The sequence below is a fragment of the Cucumis sativus genome, chromosome 3 (assembly GCF_000004075.3).
Source record: "Cucumis sativus cultivar 9930 chromosome 3, Cucumber_9930_V3, whole genome shotgun sequence".
NCBI classification, from domain to species: Eukaryota; Viridiplantae; Streptophyta; class Magnoliopsida; order Cucurbitales; family Cucurbitaceae; genus Cucumis; species Cucumis sativus.
Window position 1 is genome coordinate 9,698,893 of NC_026657.2, and position 22,427 is coordinate 9,721,319.

General features: G+C 33.6%; 3 protein-coding genes across 7 annotated transcripts; all 3 read right to left on the reverse strand.

Moving 5' to 3' along the window:
- Positions 1-58: 58 nt before the first annotated feature.
- Positions 59-3,750, reverse strand: LOC101219054 (rRNA-processing protein EFG1). Of its 2 annotated transcripts, none has more exons than XM_011652647.2 (8): positions 3,376-3,750; positions 2,774-2,903; positions 2,530-2,657; positions 1,900-2,038; positions 1,250-1,364; positions 1,084-1,150; positions 717-995; positions 59-417 (listed from the first exon to the last, which is right to left on the reverse strand). In XM_011652647.2, exons 1-8 carry the CDS (start codon positions 3,508-3,510, stop codon positions 412-414), a joined length of 999 nt encoding a protein of 332 aa, XP_011650949.1. In that variant the 5' UTR covers positions 3,511-3,750; the 3' UTR covers positions 59-411. The 2 variants fall into 2 exon arrangements, with proteins under 2 accessions (XP_011650949.1, XP_004134104.1); XM_004134056.3 differs by having other exon boundaries at positions 717-1,001.
- Positions 3,751-4,960: 1,210 nt separating this feature from the next.
- On the reverse strand, positions 4,961-13,714 carry LOC101217088 (putative ion channel POLLUX-like 2). 4 transcript variants are annotated; one of them, XM_031883408.1, is made up of 24 exons: positions 13,434-13,704; positions 13,018-13,091; positions 12,547-12,665; positions 11,883-12,166; positions 11,562-11,633; positions 10,878-10,953; positions 10,645-10,743; positions 10,409-10,563; positions 10,209-10,313; positions 9,924-10,010; positions 8,891-8,975; positions 8,657-8,804; positions 8,322-8,398; positions 8,172-8,252; positions 7,342-7,536; positions 7,154-7,267; positions 6,811-6,885; positions 6,590-6,716; positions 6,414-6,490; positions 6,193-6,240; positions 6,040-6,109; positions 5,896-5,969; positions 5,556-5,666; positions 4,961-5,482 (listed from the first exon to the last, which is right to left on the reverse strand). In XM_031883408.1, the coding sequence occupies exons 1-24, from the start codon at positions 13,538-13,540 to the stop codon at positions 5,402-5,404; spliced, it is 2,541 nt and encodes an 846-aa protein (XP_031739268.1). In that variant the 5' UTR covers positions 13,541-13,704; the 3' UTR covers positions 4,961-5,401. The 4 variants fall into 4 exon arrangements, 3 of the variants coding, with proteins under 3 accessions (XP_031739268.1, XP_011650951.1, XP_011650950.1); XM_011652649.2 differs by having other exon boundaries at positions 6,793-6,885; positions 13,018-13,088; positions 13,434-13,703; XM_011652648.2 differs by having other exon boundaries at positions 6,793-6,885; positions 13,434-13,703.
- Positions 13,715-17,691: 3,977 nt separating this feature from the next.
- LOC101217327 (serine/threonine receptor-like kinase NFP) lies at positions 17,692-21,551 on the reverse strand. The gene is made up of 2 exons (XM_011652650.2): positions 20,328-21,551; positions 17,692-18,748 (listed from the first exon to the last, which is right to left on the reverse strand). Exons 1-2 carry the CDS (start codon positions 21,483-21,485, stop codon positions 18,011-18,013), a joined length of 1,896 nt encoding a protein of 631 aa, XP_011650952.1. The 5' UTR covers positions 21,486-21,551; the 3' UTR covers positions 17,692-18,010.
- Between the last annotated feature and the right edge of the window lie 876 nt (positions 21,552-22,427).

Below are 22,427 nucleotides of genomic sequence, written 5' to 3' on the forward strand. Positions count from 1 at the left end.
GTTATTTCTTGTGTGATATCAATATATAGTAGGTAAAATAGGGTGAACTCCAAAGAAGTAGTGGGAGTAATTTTGAGAAAGGCCACAGAGGAAGCATGGTATATAAGATTCAGGTTTCAATACAAGTTTCAACCGTATAGAAAAGAAAACAACCCAAAACCACAACCTGTGAAGATTTTTCTGATGATCCAAAAGGGAAGAAAGCAAGAAAGGAAAAAAGAGCCACAATAAAAGATCATAGATCATTACACAACTAAAGGAAATAATTTTTCTCAAACCCTTGATATACGCAGCAAACTGCCAAAAGGGTCGAGAGCCGATAAGATACTTTCATGGAAGGGTTAAGATTCAGAATCCACTTCAGAAGTCAGGTTTAGGCTTGTAATGTTACAGCTCGCCGAGGCCAATCTATCATACCTGTGAAAAGGGGACTGGTCGATGAGTACAAAGTACTTTCACAAGCACATGGATATCAATAATTCATAAGTGCGTGTACAGTGGTGACCGGTGAGTGAGAGGGGACTTGAAGCAACAGCCAACTTCTTATAAGGAATATGCAATTTACATTTATACTTGCTATACTGCTATAATTATCAAGTTATTTCAATAAGAATTTTCCGTATATTGAATTTCAATTATCTTAGCAAAGGAGTTTATGAAGTAGAAGACAAATATTAGCGTGAAGGAGTGAAGTTTTTGGAAAAATGGGGGTATACCTGTTGTTTTTTCTTTTTTGGCCTCCTCTTTCTTCTGGGTTTGTGAGCATCAGAATTGGAACTTATATTACTGCTCTGACCTGTATGCGAGGAGTTTGAAGATCCCCTAGCTTTAAAAGATCCACTTCTACCACCTGATGTATTGCTGGATGTAGAAAACTCAGCCCTGTGATTTGTTGAAGATTTTCTCACCGAAGATCCAGCTTTTGTCCAAGCTTGAGCTGAACTTGAAAATGATTTGGTTGGACGAGGAGGAGGCATCAAGGCTCTGGCAGAAATCTGCCTCTACATAAAATGCTAGTCAAATAAGAGGATGGAAAAAGTGATGTGCGTGGCAGGAACAAGACAAAAGCAATCATATTTAAACCTGATGATTTTTTTCATCACTAGACATGCCGGATGCTGCTTTGCCGGAAGTACTGGAAGCTTGTTCCCTGCCAAAGCATAGGATGATCATTCAATATACCCAAACAGCCAAACCCTCGCAAAAAATGATCAAACAAGAAAAGCAAGAAACTTCAAAGGCTGCATACCTTGTGCTTTTATCTGTCCACTCATCATCTGCATCTGCTTCATCACTTGAGCTGCCACATAAGAAGAAATCATCCTCGCTCATGTCAAGCAACCCATCATCCTCACTACCGGTCTCTGTTTGAGTCGATTCCACGTCATTAAAAAGAGCATATTAAGATTTTGATAGAAACAACTATAAAAAACTACAACATTCAAAATTTTAGGGGAAATGTATTCTTTCTATATATGAAAACCAATTTCCATTGAGCAAATGGAAATTGTTTAAATGAAAAAGTTGTTCAACAAGTTACTAACATAGAGATGACAAAAAGTTCAACGGCTTGCTAAAATAGGATTGAAACTATAATTGCTCAACGGAGAGTTTAAAAAAACAGCCAATAGAACTATAATAACTGTCACAAGGTATCCTGTCAGACCAAAGGTTCCTTGTCTTTCTTGGAACCCAAAGGCTTCAGAAAAAAAAAGGCTACATTTAAACATTTTTCTAATAAGTTGATTTTAAAATTTAACATAGGTTGCTAAATGTTGTAGGTAGCACTGCGTCCATAAACCTATATTCTAAGAAAACCACCCAACTACTTGGCACAGAAAAGAAATTTAAGACAAAAATATGAAAGAAAAAAAACTAGAAAATATGTCAGAGAACCACCTTCTAAATCCTTTCCACTAGCTGCCGCAGCAATCAAATTGGCTTTAATCTGCTCGCGTAACTTCTTTCTCCTATCAACCATGTCTGAATCATCACTTCCGGTAAATAAAGCTACATATTTTTCTGTTTTGGGAAAGAACTGCATTCAAACAAAAAACTTTCATATCTGCAATTATAGAGGTTAATGAAAATCCAAATGCTATACTTATCACTATATCTGTTGTAACTATCGTTGATCTCTTTATTCAGGGGTAAATGGGGAAAGAACAAAGCATGTGGCCAACAAAAGCTGAATCTACAGTTTATACCTCCTCTAATTTATGAGACAAGTAAATCAACAATGCAAGAATTCAGGGTTATATAAGAATTTGTATTGGCATTAGAAAAAATGAAAAATAGTAAATATGTGTCATGATGATATTTTAGAAAAAGAAAGGATAGTGAAGACTATGACGTAACTACAACCAAAAAAAGAAAATAAAATAAAAGGTTAGATGATCTCCAGTATATCGAAGCATTTATTATATACATACATAAACACAGGCATGCATAATGTATACAAATGCTTGTACACTTACATATGTACATATATGCATACTTCTACAAAAAAAAAAATGTTCTATTACATACCCTGACATATTCAAGATCCTCTTTCAACTTAGACAGTTGATCTGCAATATCTGAATCTTGAAACTGGCCAGATGGAGCACGCTGAAGTTTCTCAAGTCGCCTAATTCTTCTTTCAATTTTTCTCCTCTCTGAATTAAGGGCAAGGTTTTAAAAGAAAATGAACAATAGACAATAAATAAAAATTGGACACATGCTTGAAAAACAAACCCCATCAAATGACAGAAAAACTATTACCAAGTATTACCAAAAAATTTTATCTTCCTGTCACGCAAGAATATTTTGCGCTCAACTGCCAGCCGAGAATGAATTTCTTGCTGTTTTCTAAGTCCTTCCAACTTCTTTTCTTGAGCGTCCCTCACTTCAGCAGGTAAATTCTGGAGGAATGAAATTAAGAAGGCAACAAACACGCAGAGTAAACGTCGGAGCAAAAAAAAAAAAAAAAACAAAGGTACGCATCTTCCTCATCAAAAGATAGTCGCTCAGTGTAATAACCAAAAAATATCTCGAAAACCAAACCCACACAGAAACTAAACAATCCTACCTAACATCCTTCACCTCAACATTTGAGTCACTTCATATAGTAAGTACACACTTATCCTAATTAAAACCTTCCGATATTAAACTCCAGTAATCCCAATGAATCAAATTCAACATGCAAAAAACCCATCCTAAGAATCAAATGTTATTTTATTATATCGTAAGAGAAACCCCAGCAACAAAACATACCGAACCTAAATCAGGTAACAAATCCAAAACCCTAAAACGAACTGGAACAGCTTCAAGAACTACAATGTCAACCGACGATTTCTAAAAGCGAAAGAAGGAAAAAAAAGAATTGGAAGGAACCTTGCGAAGCATGCGCTCGGCAGATCGAATTTGGTTCTTGAGGGAGACGGACTTGGGCTTCTTTTCAACGGTCAAACCCTTCGATCGGCGGGCAGCCAGGTTGACCCTGCGCTTGCCGTAGCCACCATGGGCCATGGTTGGGGAAGAAGGAGATAAGGGAGAAGAGGAGGGGCGGAAGGGGAATAGTGATTGTCAGATTGTGCCCTAGAACGTGGTTTGGAGGGCAAGGGTTTTGAGAAGAGAGTCTCAGCACCACACCGGTGTGTTCATAGCACCGGAGGCGGAGAGGGATATCTCTCTCTCTCTCTCTCTCTCTTTGTTTCACTCTCACAACATTATTTTCTTTCCTTCCTTTTTCTTTTTTTAACTTTTTGGATTTTCTTTCCGGACGATCCTCTTAATTAATGCAAATCCCTATTTATTTAGCGCCTTTTTTCTTATGACATTACACCTTTGTTGCTTAATGCTTCCCACCAAAACCTACTTTTCTTTTTCCCACCTATACATTTTCGTTATTTTGGTTTAAAATCTAATTCATTTCCATTATGTTAACTCTTTAATTATTTTATACCTATTTTAATTATTTTTAAATATAAGGTTATATTCCAAATTTTGTCAAACCGTACGAATTACTTAAACAATTTCTAATTCATTTCCATTATGGAATCTTTTCATTTCTTAAACAATTTCTAAAAACCAAAACAAAATTTTAAAAATAATTTTGTTCAGTTTTCAGATCAAAGAACACTCCCAAGTATAAACGACAAACCGTAAAAAGTAAAAACCAATAGATGGTAATAGTATTTATAGGACTAATCTTCTAAAATTAAAATTAAACTTACATTTGGTTTTTTATTTTTAAAATTAACCCTAGTTCTTTTTTCTTTCTCTCATATTTTTTAAATAAATAAGTTAGTTTTTAACCAGATTTCAAAAAGAAAAACAATTTCTTTTAGTTTTGAAGACTATTAATTTATAAAAATGTTGGTAGAAGTTAGATAACAAAATAACAAATTTAGAAGTGGATTAAGTATTTGTAGACCTGACGCCAAGGCAAAAGCAAGAGAAATTAAAATAGACATATTGATGTTTTTCAAAAAAAAAAAAAAAAGTATGTTTGACCAGAATGAATAATTGAGAGTACTAGAGAGTACAAAAGTGCTGAAGTACGTCTAATTCATATGAGGTCATGATTGAAAGTAAGCTCATAGTGATAGTATTAAAAAAATATGAAACTTATGTCACTCATTTGAATTTATCAATCAAATTCTAATATTCACTTAAATAGATTTATAATATGTCCATCTCTCTTTAATCACTATCCACATTACACCACATTTTAGAAAAAAAAACACATATATAGATATAAGAAAACAAGAATATTGTAAGTAATAATAGTGAAGTATTGAATAATTTGATATTATTTGATACCTATTATGATTAAATAAATAATGTGAATAAAAGGTTTAAGATGTGGAGACAGAGGTCTAAAAAATATAAAAGACAAGAATAAGCAAATTTTAGAAACAGATACATTTTTTTAGAACAATACAAGGATAGAAAATTAATTGTGGGGCTCAAGATCAACAATTAGAATGGCTCTCCTATAATTAATTGTCTCAAGAAAGGTAGTTTCTTTTGTAGGAATCCCTAATAACAAGAGAGATTCGCTGTCATTAAATATCAATTCAGCACTCCACCAACTCTATATAATTCTAAAGGCTAATTTATGCTATCTAATATCTATGATCCAACCTTTCTGAACATCTGGAGTTGATTTCCTTAACCAAAAATGAATATACGTTCTTCAAAAGGAATTTTACACTGTGATTTAATCTTTGAAGCACTATGATTGATGTGTCTATATCGAGACTATTTACAATATTTTGACAATTTTGTGTGGTACTTTTTGTTCTATACCTTTATAGGGTAAAATATATATATATATTGATTGTATATATTAACATAACACCACAAATAGAGATGGAAGAGAACCTCTTCTTTTTTCTTTTTTTTCTTTTTTTTGTTATTCACGCTCTGATATAACGATTAACGAATCTGTCAATTCAAGAGAAAGCGGTTCAGACTTGGGAATGGGATTGATTACCTGCAATGACCATAAAAATGCATCAGATTTATATAATTACATTTCTCTCCAAGATTCCACTAAGCATTACTACCTTCCTATTGTTTTTAATATAACCAATGGCAACTTCTTGCTTTAGATGTGCTCTTTCAGAAAGTTCTGAAAATGAGAGATCCTCCCCTTGTTTCATGTAGCCACAGATATCCTGTAGCAAGCAGATATGTAAATCATGATGCAATTATGTCTCACCTTTAACTCGAGCCTACTACTTCGTTACTATGATTTGCATTTACTTATGTTTAGTCATCTAATGACGTGACCAAAAATGCTCAACTAAGGCAAGCGCAAGAACTCTACTTTCAACCTGATCGTTTTACTTCAATGTTCAAAACTATCAAAAGGTAGGTAACGTCAATGAAGAAATAGAGATGTACCTTCACATAAATTTCATCACCCTCAGCATTTAAAATATCTTTCCATACTTCGTTCAATTCACTATCCTCTGCCACTGTGTCACAAAAATATATAGTTGAATCATGACGTCACTTGCACAGAAAATATTTAATGCGTTTTCAGACCTTGAGCTGTGACAAGACTCATTATTTCCTCTGCTGCAATGTATGTCAGGGAAGGTTTTATTCTGGTTATCTACATACATTGTAACAGCTACATCAAAATTTAGATACACACAAAAAGCTGCACACGAAAATATTGCAAAACGAAGCACTTACTTGTTTTCCCAATTTGGAGTCAACAATCTCCGCAACAAGATTTTGTACCTGAGATTAATTGACATACTATTTAGCCCTACTTTCTCCACAAAAACACAAAGGGAGCTACGATATAATATGATCGAACTTCATAAATATATACACGTCAAAGAGATAGATCTATAGTATTTATAAGAGGGTTGTGTTATTGATAATATTGATTTGTTATTAACAATAAATACCTTAACTCCATGCTTTTTACAGATACTTTCAGCAAGGAGAAGAGTATATACTGAGTGTTTGTCCGCCCTAGATGGATCTGAAAAGTTGCAAGTTAATGCAATCCATCTTCAGGTAATTAACACATATAAACATTATACAAGCACAGAAACACACAAGTTAGTTTTAATATTCGTACCCCCAAGAAGCCATTCTCTGTCGGATATCACCGCAATGGACAAAGGAACATCTTCATTTTTATTGAAAGACCTCTTAATATTAATTAAAGTTTCCTCTAAGGTATCATAGTCCATCGGATTTCCTATCTGCATCATACAAAACAGAGGTACAAATTTGTGGAAGGTGGCTTAAAGAACGAATTAAAATGCTTATACCCAGTACCCTGTGAGAAACTCTGACATTTTTTAAATTCTTGTGGTCTGCAGCTTTATTAGCCCTCTCTCTTTCTTCAAATGATGCATCTGATAAAATTTCCTGCATATAGACAGGAGGTAATTATTATGGTCCAACAACCACATTCACTTTTGATTAGCGTCTATGGGGTTGAAGAATCAGTTTTATACATCTATAATTTGGTTATAAAAAATGTTGAATGCATCGACTACTGTTTATAATGCATGAGTATTCTAACGCAGGGCACATCAAATTCTCATCCAAAAGTGATGTCAGCAGAGTCAAGATCTAGTAAAAAAAATTGTAGTCTAGCAAACATGAAAAATACTCGTACAGAAAAGAGCATTACCAATACACTACCAGGTCCAAGATAGTTATTATATTCTTCAATCATATCAACCACATCTGGGCGCCAACCAAGCAAAAGTATGCATTCTTTTGGTCCTTCAGTCCACTTTGAAGCCTGAAAGCAATGTTAAAATTAGCTACCATGCTTAGTGCCTTGTTGAAAATACAAACGGACCACTTGAATATTACCTTGAAGGAAGGTTTTGTTGGATGTTTGATGATATTCTCAAATCCCTTTTTATCTGTTTCCAGAGAATCAAGTAAACCTACATTATTGTTTTTAATATTTTCCAGTTTTTTAATGGTATTACTTCCTTCTTTGGTCACATTTGTATGACCACCCGTTCCCTTATGTCCTCCAAGGAGAGGTGCAATTAACAGAATCTGCATTAGAAAATAATTCAGTAACTAGAGATGCACAAATTCAACTGAGAAAAGGAATTAAGCAAAGCTGTTTCCTTCAAAACAAACTACTTGAGAACTTATCAGACCACCAGATATAACTCCACTAGTCCAAAGCAATTTGTCCACGTTGAACAATATATAATCAATGTTGTGTGTCTAAAGAAGGGCAGTATCAAGATTTTTGCCTTCACGGCCATCCAGCCTATCTATCTATCAGAGAAAATGGACACTACCGTGTCTTGAAAAGTTCCAAGAATTTTAAACCATTAGTTCTTGTTCTTCGGATGGCCGGCGTAAGTCCAATAGAACTCGATACAAAATCTTCAACAAAACAAAAAGGAAGTGAGAAGTCCATTTCTGCGCACGTACTGATTTATTTATTTGAAAAGGAAATTATTTATTTATAACAAACTAAAATCAAAATCTTTCTTAGCACTGAAACTTGAAAAAAAAAAATTGGTGTTTGAGTTACTATGCCCGAAGGTGCAACACAGTAATTTGATACATTTTCCAGATTAGGACCATCAAAATTCAATGCTGCTTCTTTTCTTTAGAAAAGAAAAAAGAAAGAGTGAGAGAGAGAAAATTAGCTTTTGGGGGATTGTTATTCATACCTTGTCATTTTGCTGCAAAATCTCATCATCATTTGGATGGAAGTGTATCTTCCCATTTCTATAGATACCACACACAACTGCCTGTAGATATACCCATTCAGCAAAAAGGAAAGAGATAGGGGAGAAAAAACTTAGCTGATGGATAAGTACCTCATGAAATCCTTGGCGTAATTCTTTATAATTTAGACCAACAAAATTGGGGGAACTGAATAGATTAAATACATTTTCTGCAATTTACAGCATTACAAATTTAAGTAAACGAGAAAAAGAAATGCCAACAAATTAAAGAATAAGTTTTTAAATGTTACGAGCATCTAGTCTTTTACTTCCTTAATTCTTGTGATTCATCTAGTCATCCTTCGTGACAACACTTGAATGAGAAGATGAAAGTTTCTTTTTTCAATTTTTCTTCCAGTTGTTCCAGGAAATAAGTTTCTCCCTGTACTTTCCTATGCAATTAGGATAACTGCAAATTTATTACTTACTCCGATAGTTCAACAAGTGTCTGTAAATTTTTATGAGTCCCTTTTGCCGTGAACACTGGACAAATAATTTAGAGGCAACATTCTCCACTGGCTCTACCTTCAGTCCTGTGACGGACTTCAAGAGCTCACATGTGTTGGAACTAGAAACCTGAATTGAAAAAGAAAAGGTTCAAATTTAGCTATTCGTAGGTGAAATTTGGCAAATTGATCAAGTTTTATTTGTTGGTAGCATACCTCAACAATAGTTGGGATGGAGTCCATATTTGCAATGGGTTGAAGTGCAAGAACAGAGAGAAATGCATCTGTATCAACTTCATACCTAATAAACTTGTGTGCAATATGCTTTAGTTAATCAACAATTCCAACATTGATTTCTCTTATTCAAGATTAAAATAAGCAATCCTGCATCCTAGACTGGACAATACCTCAATTTCAACTGCATTTTAGTTAACTGAATGGGTACCAAAAGCACTATTTAGCTGGAATGACTGTGACTACATATCCAAGAAACCTTTGTCATCAATTGGTCCCAAAAGTAACTTTCCTTCTAAAAGTCTCCAGGATAACTACTCAAAAAAGTTTCTTATAACAACGATTACTTCCTATAGCACCACAATTGTAGAAGAAAAAGAAATTTAAGGATGTCTGAGAAACCTACACAAGAGGATAATTCATCTCGATATCCACTGGAGAACAGTGGAAGGAACAAAGCGAAGTAATCATATTTGTCTATCACATAAATACAATCAAGGAACCATAAAATACTGGAAGAAAACAAAATATTAAAAGTATTATGAAACTAACCCACCTACCCTTTGAAAGGACAGATTAACTCTTATAAAGCTTTGGAAGAAATGCTAAAATATGTGTCTTTTGTCGCCTTCAAAAATTAATAAATTAATAATAATAATAATAAGCCATTGGACGAACTTCAACTTCTCTGAAAGGAGTGACATTCTTGAAATTGGATGAAACTTTATATAAAGGTCAAAAGCAACTACCTACATTTTATTACAATTTATGGAAACCAGAATAGTCATCCCCACTCCATAAAACTATTAATCTAGATCAACAGTTCATACAAATTGCATCAACTTTGGAGCCAACTACTAAAGTTCAGTAGCATTTGCACAGAATCGCTATCTTTACTAAACAAAGACGGGTTCAAAACTGTCAGAGAAAAAATGATAATAAGGAAAGAAAACCACGCAATGAAACAACAGGACACGAAAATAAAGAAATATACTTGTAACAAACAATTTCTTACCGGTCTCCTTTTGTTGGCAGTATGATTACCGCTCGTGCCATACTGGCAGCAGCTCTTTCAAATGATTTAGTTAAGCTGAGACTACAACTGTGAAGCCAAAAGCTCAACCGAGTTAGATGAGACCAAAGATAAATCATAGCAACAGAGAAAATAATTCAGTAACTTCGCTTCTTTTGGGAAAATCAAATAAGGCAACTCCAAATACAGATCTAAAAGACAGCAAATAATTTGTCCCCTATTTACATGAAAAAAAAATAATTACAAAAAATACTTCATCATGATTACCTCTTTGTAAGAATATCAATGTGGTAAAGATCTTTCGCAATATTATCAGCTAACTTGTCCATTTGTTTCCTTGGAAGATCTGACATGAGTAGAATTCTCTGTCTCCTGAAATATTTATTGACCAAAAAGAAACTGTACTTATCAATGTTTATAACACATGGTGTTGACATAGACTCTATGAAAAGAGGAGCAACAGTTACCTAGCAGTTGCAGTGCCTAAGCGAACAGCAAATTCATGGTATTTGTTTAGCTGCTTCAGTATAAAAGTCAAATGACTATTGACACCACAAATGATGATGTGATCAGATTCCAAAACTTGAACTTGTGCACCTTCCCTCAGCCTTTGCATGTTATGCTGCCCAAACAACAAGCATAGGTGATAAGCTTCTGTAAGCAACTACTTTCTCTTCTGTTTTCTTTTTGTCTTTAAGCTTACCCTAAACTGCTCTGTCATTGTGCTAAGTAGACGAGAGTAGAATAATATGCCCCATATGGCAAGAATGAAGCCTATAACTCGTTCAACTCGTGTTGTTTGCTGGTGGTTAAAAAATATAAAACTTTCTAAGTCAGATAAAAGTTCTTAGATACTTAAATGATTTTAAGAAAAAAGTTGACGTTCATCATTAATAACATAGATTTCAAGGACCTTAAAATGAAAATGCAGCATACTTTCAAGTGAGTAGATGATGAACATAGACATGCCCATGCTTCCCATAAGCAGTCCTCCAGAGATTGAGTGCTACCTCTGTACAAGACACTCCAAGATTGGCAAATAAGGATGTGCATCACATGAAGGAAGTGTCAATGAGCTAACAGACAAGAATCAAACTAACAACTGATTCCAACAATTTCGTATGTCAGTATGTGACATATTAGAAGTTTAAGTAATAAAAATCAACTGACGGAAAAGTTATAACATAAAACTAGATTGCCAATAATCTTAGTATCAAAAATAAAAAAATGAACACATATAAATTGTTAAAAAAATGTATTTATTATTTTAAATAGAAAATTGAAGACACAATTATAACAAAACAGGCCTTTGCTCCTCCTGCCATATCTTATTTTTTAGTATAACTGTTGCAGTAATCAATGCAGTTCTTTTTTCCCCAAAACTGACAAGGGAAAGTGATTGGAGGAATAGGAGACGATAGTTATACCCCAACAGATCCAAAATCCTCCAACTTGAACTCTCCATTTTTGAACACAGGTAACAAAACAGAATAACTCACTTTTCCATGCTTGCAATGGGAAGGGTTAAGTATGCTATAGATCAGATCTTACCATCTACAGCATGAAGTCTGCTTAAAGCTGCAGTTTAGCACATAGCAGAAAAGAAGAAAAGTAGAGTACCTGAGCTTGAAGAACAAGAAACCACCGATCAAAATGAATGAGATGCATGCCACAAGGAGCACCACTAAGAACCTTCAAATTTGGAAAAGAAAATAAAAAGGAAGCCCAAATGATTTCACAAACTTGTAAGAAAAGGGATCTATTCTGGAAAAATAAAAAGAAAATAATAGAGAGTAATGCAAGACATTCATGGAATACAGGGTTCTTGCAATTTCTCTATTTCTTTTGTTACATTTGAAGTCTATCACAGTATCAATTCAGATGAGTAAAAACTACTCCCCCAAAATATGAACAAGGGTAACAAATATGCACCTCACTTACGTGCCAACATTTCTCTCAAGTTGAATGTTGAATAGGTATATCAGTCGTGCAAAACTCCATCTGATATCTCGAAAAGCAGGCAGGTATACATCCAATTGAAGGGGTGTCGGTTTGTTCAAGGCATTTGATACACATGCAAATGGCAAGCTACCTCCAAAATTTTGAACGATAAAGGGGAATATCTCTATGACAGTTTTGGCTATAGATTTAACAGAGGTAACTTGTGTCAAACTTAAAAGGCAACATGAAAATACAACTTTGACCGCAACCTTAGCTTGGATAGCCTGATACAATTCCAGTGCATCATTATCAGAAATCAGCAATTTATTGTGAACTAAAAGCATAGTTATATAATAAGAAGTTCTCTATATGGAAAGAGATTAAAAAAAATCACGAACTTGCTCTAGCAGCAATGTTTCTTAAAATTAAATAGTTCTGGACATACAGATGCTTGTATATAATGAACAGTAATGCATGGTTGAAACGGAAGATCTAAGAGTACAGATCACACAAATACTGCCCATCATTTACACAAAGTTAATTCATCAAGTTACGAAACGGCAAAATATAGATGCACAAGGCAAGATACCAAGCAAGTTGGCAATAGGACCTTAATGCAGAAACCAAAAGATAAAAGAGCTTTTCAGCCCAATCCAACACTCACCTGAGAAAAAATATTCGGGTTAACTCTATATCCACTGGCATTCTGATCAGTTGAGCTGCTTGTACACATTGAAGTCCGTACCCGATCATGTTTCTTTTGAGAACACCCCTCCCATATCCCTGCCATAGAATCACCATCATGAGGAGAATAAAATCGACAGATCTGCAGGATCTGTTCGATACCTAAGAAGCAGTACAAGAGATGAACGCTAGTTTGTACACAAATCACAAACATACATTAGAACTGTTGTCGTCCTGTAGCTTAACAAATTAATTCAAAGGCAACCAGGTAGTACATGGAAAGAAACGATAAAAAGCCAAAACCATAACCGTTTTGGGACCAGGAAATAAACCAGACTGTCTTGAAAGTTCAAAGTATACAAGTCTACAAAAGATACCACCGTACTCTCGTAAAGGAAGTTCCACTGTGCATTGATATTCATTTCGTAAGATATATCTACGACAGACTCACCTCCACTGATCAAGAGAGGACAAGCATTAAAATCCAAGTGGTTGGTCCATGAAAAGTGGAGTGGGAAGGCTCTGCTGGAAAAATGATGTGAAACAGTTAAACATACGTCTAATCATGCAATTAAATAGACCAAAACAAAAGAACAAGAACAAGAAGTCTCCGTTTGAGAAACACTGAAGTGGGAATCATCTGATTATTTATACAAGAAACAGCGGAGTTTCCAATACACAAAAAAAATCCAATCCGTAATGAAATCGTAGCTGTTCAAGCGGTAAAAGGAAAATTGCGCGCGAAAATGAAAGAAGAATTGAGTGGAATGGTATTTAGTGAAGTGGGAGATAGGGTGGTGGTGGTGGTGGTAAAGGAAACTGGAATAATGGAGAGGAAGAGAGAAGCGAAGATTGAATAAGAAGTACCTGGAAGTGGAAAACGAAATGTTGCGACGGAATCGAGGAAGTGAGGAGGGGGGAGAAAGGCGTAAGATTGAGCATTGATGTTGACTCAGAAACATGTGGGTCTGCATCTGGCGATTGCTCTGACTGTTGAGCGATGCTTTGGAATTGAAGAGAAGGTGAATGAAGGAGGAGACGGTGAGTGTGGGAGAAGGAAGGAATTGGAGGGAGACGACTGAACAATGGAGAAAGCCCGGTGTATTCCCATATTAAATTTAAAGAATCTCAACGCTTCTTTACCGTACGTTTTCTTTTTCCTGTAGAATTATTTTAAAAGGTGGAAAACAACACCACACTTTTATTTCTAATATAACACCATAACAATTGTTGATGAATTTCATTATTTAGCCATAAATTTGGATTAAAAAACTTAAAGTTGTGATTAATTTCAATTAAATTGGTTTTTCTTTTAAAAAAATAAAAGTTTATTTATACGATATTGTTCATATTCATGTATTCCTTATTCATTTATTTATTTTTTTATGCACAAGTTGATGGAAATCATATGTATAAAGAATTGGAAAGAATGATGGTTGAAGTAGAGAACTGTAAATTTTGTAATGCTATAAATGTGGGCATAAAAAAGGCGCGATAGTGATGGTTCGCGCGGTAGGTAAAACAGCGGTGATAGACATCTTGAAGGGTTGGGATTTAAGCATTTCCATTTGTAGTTGGACCGCCCCATTTTTGTTTTCCTTAACCATTTATGTATATCCTCTAAAAATACAATCCTGCTTGCACCAATAAAACAAAAGGGAGAAGAACCAAAATTGGCTATTTTCTAATATCACACCTCAACCAAAATATTTTTAACGTATAACAAAATATCAAATATTTCTGACTAACGAGAGATCTAGTCTCCTAATTTTCAATGGTGAGTAAATTTATAATTTGGTTGATTGATAACACATATTGCATGTCAATTAAACTATATTCAGTTTAACAATAAAATTAATAAATAAAATCACTATAATAATATGTTCGAATCAGTCAAGTGTCAAGTATAATTCAATACGTAATTAAAATATTCTTAGTAACTATGAGACAGGTGGTTGAATATATTCATCACTCTTACATAAGTTTATTCCTTTGATTTTCTTTTTCCTTTGTTGAGAACAATTAATTAGGTGAGCTTACACAACTATACAGATGACAATATATTTTTGGTATTGATACATATTTTGTTTTTATTTATGTAGTGTTGAGGCAATAATTAAAATTGCATAGAGAAGGTGTTGCATGTGAATATGTTGTTTATCTTGGACTTTTGTCATTTTAGATACAAAAGGTTGAACTTGTTTAATTCAAATATTTGCTTTCTAGAAAAACAAATGATAATATAATTTTGTCCAAAGTTTCAAGATCATGTCTAATAATATATTTTAGTACGTATGTATATACACATAGTTATCTCAATTATGTAGTTGGGGCATATCTTAGCTATATGCATGTGAGTTTGGTATAACATTTATTTCATGATTTGAATATTATTGTCTTCTTGTTCCTACAATTACGACTCCTGTTAATTTTAATTTATATATAATAGTTATAACTTTTGTTTATTTTAATATTTGTACTTTGTGCTTGTCTATTTTAATCTATATATTTGGAAATAAGATCATTATTAAACCTTCAATTTTCTGTTTCATTATTAAACTAAAAATTGTTGCAACAGTAGAGTCATTAAATTTCTGAAAATGTTCCAATGACTTTGTATATTAAAGCGTTTGTAGTATGGTATAGAAAAGTGATGAAATACAGGAACAGTAATAATATAATTTCAATCCTAAAATTAGAGAGCATTTTAATTAATAGAATAATTTTTAAGAAATTGGGAGAGGTATTATAAAATTGTAGATTTGAATATATTGAATGAAAAGAAGTTGAAAATATGAGGTGTATGAATATATTTTAGATTTAGATGAAAGGAAGGATAGAATAATATAAGATAGTTGAAAGTGATTTTTTGTGGATCACATCATATGGTTCCCTCGTGGTTAGAGCAAAGAGGCATCTTTGTGTGTGTGTGTTTTATTGGGATGAATGGACCATACGTAATTGTTCGTTAAACTCTCACTACGCACGTGCGGCGGCTCCACACTGTGATGCGATGTAAATGATTAAAATTTAAACTAACAAACAAATTGTTTTTTTTTTCATTTGGGAAAAAGAGAAAATAAATATATGTTGGTAATGTTTATAGTTAGCATGACGGTTACGGGTGAAGTAGAGTAGTGGGTCACCTGGGCCGTCTTTCGATACGGTTAGTGGTCCAATACGACCGGGCTTCCGTTTTCGGTCTACACTTCCCTTTTTTACTTTTCTAAATAAATGACAAAATCAACTATATTTATTTTAGTAATAAGTTTTCAGGAAAGAAAAAAAAGTATTATTTTAATACCCTAGTTCATCTAAATTCTTTTATATATTATTATTATTATTATTATTACTACTACTACGTAGCATTTGTAGTAGTTTTAGTTTTAAAAATAAATTTTAATTTTTGGTTTGAAAATAGTATTTTTCATAAGAAAATAGATATATATTTTCCAATTGGTAAATAATGTGCATATGGAGACTTTTTGATAAAAATAAAATAAAAGTGTGGGTATGCATATGCTAAATCATTTTTAAAAAAATTCAAAGATAAAAACAAACATAACTTAAAAATATATTTGAATTGACTATTCAAATAATTAAATAAATGTTTTAAAGTAAAAAGGTATAAGGCCCCTAACTTGTTACAAACAATGGTTGTGACCATATGAGTCCACTAGTCAATGTAATGGCACCATCATGAATATCATGTGGGTGCTTGTAATGAAACGACATTGATAAGGCCAATATTGCACTTTTATTTATGGGCAAGACAAGTGGTGGTTAAAAAGTGTACTCAAAGAGCTTCTCAACTAATTAAAGCCCAAAAATGCGACCTAACTCTTAATATATGGCCTATGCCTTACCAAAGGAAAGTGATATAGAGGTCATTTTGGTTTTCTATTTCTTTTCCAAGTAGTCAATTTCAGTTTGAACAAAACTTAGTTGCACTTCTTGTGGTTGATACTACTTTCCACTTGGGCATCATGTATTTTGTAGCTTTTGCATTTTTCCACTTATCATTTACATTCACCGTTCAATTGATTTGAAATTCGAGAAAAGTTGGAAATAAAATTTGCGACCAATGTATTTAACATTTTGTGTTTGGATGATAAAATTAAAAATTTATTATTATATACTCTTGATTAAGATCAGTTGATTGGAAATTAGAATATGATAAGGTCAAATAACTGATATAAAATTCCATGGTGTTTGATCATTTTGATTCAAAGTTTTTATTTAAAAAAGTTAAAACTTAAAATTGGATTTGAAATGAATGATTTTTCTCATGGTAACCAACAACTCGATTTATTTGAAATAATTTAAAATCTAAATTTTAGAAACCGTGCATCCAAAAATGTCAAGCTGAGTCGACCCAACTCAAATAGATTTAAAGTATTGTTTGGACTTTGATTTGGTCAATCCAACATTTAAATACTTGTGTGACCCTATCCTTGTGTTGATAAAATTATTTCTCTTACCAGCTTTAACATTTTTTAACAATGTTTAACTAAGACTATAACATATTTAAGTATATTTTAGATGAACATTTTTTAAATTAACAAAATAAATTAAAATATTTAGCATTTATAGTAAAATTTTGAATTCTATAAATGATAGGTATCGATAGATTTCTATCACTATCTATCAATGTCAAGAAACATATCAGTTGTTATCATTGATAGAATATGAAAATTTTGCTATATGTTGTAAATATTTTGTCAAATTTACTATTTTCTACAATTTCTCTATTTTAGATTGCGTTATGAAAATTGGTGTATTCGTAATAAAATTTCATTGATGTTTCAATTGCAACGAGCTTCAATCGCAAATGTACTTAAATAGTTTTTTTTATCACATTTTCTTAAATACTGAAATGATCAAATTCACCTTTATTTTGAGGTTCAAATGATAATAGTAACAGTAAATAAGTCAATTTATATTTTTCATAACGAGAAAATGTTCATCGAACAAGATTTTATGAAATTCAAAATCGTTTTGGAACGGGGCATTTTATAAAGTTATCTCAACACTTTTGCCATAAGCTATAGTGTACATTGTAGTAATAATTTTGCAGTTCTTTCACTGTACTTCAATTAAATCAAGAACAAAAAAGAACAGTGGCTATTTAATAACACAAACTTTATTGATATATATATATATATTTTAAACCTCCAGCTAGTTGCTCTTGCTCTGACAGACTTTTACAATATACAATTCAACCATTTTTTCAAGCAAAACAAACTACAAAATGATGAGAAAATGAAAAAGGAAAACACAACATTAAGAACAAAAATGAAGTCTTGTACAATAACTAAAACAAAAACTTATCCAAATGTATATACACAAACTTTATTGCAAAACTATACTCTTTAAGCTTCTAATTATTGTAGTAATATATATACAATATGCTTTTTCCCTTTGTATATAGCAGGCCAGTTTTGTTACCTAGCTGTTAAGGGAGGAGCTGATAAATTATCATCAGAGAAATCGAACACGGCGTCATCGGTCTTGCTTAGTGCATAAACCACCTCCACCATGCTCGGCCTCTTTGTTGGATCCTTCTGCAAGCAACTAACAGCCACATTCATCGCATCCATCAAACTCTCCATCGGGCAAGATTGCTCGAAAAGAGCTTCATCAATCCAACTCCTCAGACTCTCCAACTTATCCTTCTCCTTTCCGTCCAAAAATTCATTACTGGCTCTCATCCATAGAGCATTTCCTTGGTCGTCAATGGCCTCCTTCCCAGAGATCAGCTCGAGCAGAACAACTCCGAACGAGAAAATGTCCATCTTCGTCGACACGACTCCATCGGCTATGTATTCCGGTGCTATATAGCCTTGAGTCCCAACAATGTGCATAGTTATGGCATTGCATCCCGACTTTGCCAACCCAAAGTTGGCTATCTTAGCCCTCATGTTTGCATCCAGCAGAATGTTGCTGCTTTTTATGTCTTTGTGAACGACTTGCGGCCTTGTGTGCTCGTGGATGTATAGTAGTCCGTTAGCAACATCGATCGCAATCCTCAATCTCATTCTCCAGTTCAGTTTCTGCTTTTGGGTTTCGTGTAGCCATGAATAAAGAGAACCATTCTCTACATATTCATAAATTAGGTAGCAGGTTGCATCTTCAGGGTCAACGCAAAAGCCTTCAAGCTTCACTAGATTACCATGGTTTACCTTCAATGACACACAAAATATGATCCATCCACATACACATTAAATTACTCCAAAATGATCAAATATAATACCCACAACTAAGAATTGACATCGCAACAATCAATGAACAATGAAATCCAAACAAATAGCTAAAGTTAAGATTCCACTTTTTAAAGTCCCTTTCCCATGTCTATTTTAAAATGGTGGAAGTTGGAGATAAGAGAACATAGCCTTTAAATTAAGAACAAGAGCCAGATATGTCACTCTCATTTGTGTATAAACTATTAATTAAATAAAAGATTATAATTGTTGTCACTTCAATTACCATTATTAAGAGCCTATAAATTATTTTTTTTATGAAAAAAAAATGCGTGTAAGATGATGTTTAAAAGGACTTTTAAAAACTTGTTTTTTCAGTTTAAAAATTTATTACTATTATTATTTATAAAAAAAATTGCAGAGGCATGATATAAGGCTACTATGAATAATGAAATCAATATTTAAATACATGAAATTTAAAGGTAAATCAAATCCTTCTCTCTTAAAAAAATGCATTTTTGTTTCATTCCCCAATGTTTGGGTATTTTTTTTCAAATATAATTCAGAAATTTTAAATATTCAATTATATAATCTCATAACCGCTAAATTAAATGAACAATCAACTTACATAGTAAGCTAAACTTCATTTACTAGTCAAAATAGCTACGACAGATTTTAGATAATAGTTGATCGTGTTCTGATTTACAGCAATTAGATACAAACTACACAATTTCCTCTCTTAACTTTAATTAATACTCCAAATTAGGCTGAAGTAAATTCATTCACCAACAATAAATATATAGTTGAAATATCCCAAAACTAAAAAAAAATATCAAATTGAATTAAAAAAAAAAAAATCAAACAAATTTTATTATAAATTAATTATTATATATATTTTTCAAAGAAGTAAAAGGAAAAGAATAAAGACAAAAACCGTGAGAGACTATAAAGGCAAAATGAAGAAAAGGGTATTGAAAATTGAACAAAAGTATTCAAAAGGTCAAACCTTCAGCTTCCCAACCCCCAAAAGGAAAAGGGAAAACGAAAAGGAAAGCAGTGTTGTGTTGCCCTTTTTCGTCTTTTCCTTTGTCTAATTCAATATTTCGTACTTACTTTTCAATACTTTTGTTTAATAAGATATCTTTTCTTAATCCTTTAATTATGCACTATAACATTCAACTTTAATTTTTCTAAACCATGAGCTAATACCAGACAAAGTCATTTATGTAATTATGTTACATTTAAAGACCCAAAGAAAAAAAAAGGACTACTTGCCTAGTTGCCAATGATTTTTCAATAAGAAACAAGATTTATAGTTTCTAAATCACTTATAGTATTTGAGTATATTAGCTACTACTATACATAAGTTAAATTTCTCTGAGAAGGTTAGGAAACATTTTGAGTTTTTAAAATATACACACACAACACAATTCCTAAGAAGATTTAGAATAATGAAATTTAGAGAAAAAAAATTGTTTTTAAGTAATAATTATAAATTAAATGCGATCATAAAATGAAGTAAGTAAATGAAGAGAGAAGAAGAAAAAAGGAAATTTGGTACCTTCTGCAAGATCTTGAGCTGTTCATAGGCATTCCACTTCATCTTCTTGATTGCAAATTCAACTCCACCGATTGTTCCCTTGTAAACCGATCCTTGAATCAAGCTACTCTCGCTAAATCCATTCGTCGCTTCATTAAGCTCCTCAATTTTAAACACTCTGTATTTATCCAAACAATCAGACACATCCGCCATTAAATCAACCTCCATTTCCTTCCTTTTCGCTTTCCAAATCCCATCATCCTGCACTCTCTGTTTCTCAAATCTTTCCTCCATTTCCCTCTCATTCTTCCTCCTCTTCCCCACTCCAAAAACCAACAAACCCACCGCCAAAATCAGCAAAAACCCAACAATCCCCAACCCAATCGCCAGCCCTGTCACTACTCTGTTTTTATCTTCTCTCACCGGCGCCGGTGCCTGCTCCGGAGACGGCGGTAACACAATGGGCTGTGTCAAATTGGGAAGACGACTCACTGGGATGAAAATTGTCTCGAACGGTTGCGGGTTTGGCCAATTCGCGTCTCTGATTTCCGACGTTTGTACTCCGAACCTTGAAGCTATGGAGGACAGAGTATCGGCGGGCTGAATCACGTAAGAGATCATGAAATTGACCCGATTTCGGAGTTGAGTGGGATTAGGGCATTTGCAGAAGATGGGAAAAACGACGTCGACGCCGATGGAGAGATTGGTTGCGATTAAAGTGGGATTGGCGATTTCGACGGATTGGAAAGTGGTGAGATTCTGAAATTTGGAGGTGGAGACGAGCCAGAAATTGTCGCCGGCGTTGATTTTGTAGGAGAGATTAGCATAGGAGATACTGACGGAGGCGTTGACGGAGTGGCAGGAGCAGGTTATGGGAATGAAGAGAGGTTGGCCGGAGAGGAGAGGGAAAGTAGCGTTGGAGTCGGAGATGTTGCTGGGACGAGAAATTTGGAGGCGGCTGACCCAGAAGAGGTCAGCAATGGCAGCCAAATTGAGGAAATTGGGAGGGGTGGCTCTGTAGAAGACATAGGCCTGACATGGGTTGGCAGTTTGGTTGGCGGAGCAGGTGTAGCCATCGGCGTCGGGAGCTTCGGCGGCGGAGTAATGAAAGAAGAAGAAGAAGAAGAAGAAGGAAAATAAGAAGAGAATAGAGGAGGAATGGCGGATTGGGGAATACATATTTTGGGGGTATAGGGAAGGGTGCGTATTGGGTTTGATGTGTAAATGTGGTTTTTAAATGGGATTGTAAGTGTGGTTTTGGAAGGGAAAGCCTTAATAGAGAAAAAGGAAAGAAGAGTAGTCAAAGTCAAGATAGAAGTCAAGCCAATCAAAAGGGCTTATTTTGGTGGAATTTACGGTGGTGCCACTGGGGACAGAATTTCTTTTGTAATTTTGTTGATAAGTTTTCATATTGTAATGAACCGAACCCTAAAAATCGACCACACAGCTTTGAATGCGCGATGAGTGAACAGCTAAGTGAGGATAGCCCAAAACTTTTTAAGGAAAATTGTCAGTTGGAGAAGAGAGTTCAATTGATAAAACACAAACTTGTGTTCCACTATACCAGTATTTAAGCCATTACATATTAAAAGTTCAAAAATAACTTGGACTCACTCAATTCAAAACACTAAATTTGCAATTTACAAAATTTAATAAATAATACTTTCTTAAAATTAATAATTTTAATACTTGAAGTAGTAGGCATCCAAAATTATTATTTTTAAATCATGTTGAAACTAGATCGAGTATTTATTACTTCTCATACGTATCATGTTAAGTAAGATATCTTTTTATAATACAATTTTTTGAACAGGGGCAAGATGAGACTCATCATCTCTCTAAATTGGAATAATTAAGAAGAAAATAAAATTCTCCATCCCGTGTAGAATGGGAATAAACCCTTGATTAAGGCCTGCCCATGTGGAAAAAGATTGATACAAACTAAATGCCCAATAATATGAGGATATCGTGATTTATATTTGAATGAATAAGTGGCGCAATATCCATATGATCATGGAATTTTTGTAACCTAATCTAATCTTGTGGGCAAACCCAATTTTGGTACTACGTTTTGTGAACATTTCCCCCCACTCATCTCTATCACTTTAATTTCAGTGCATA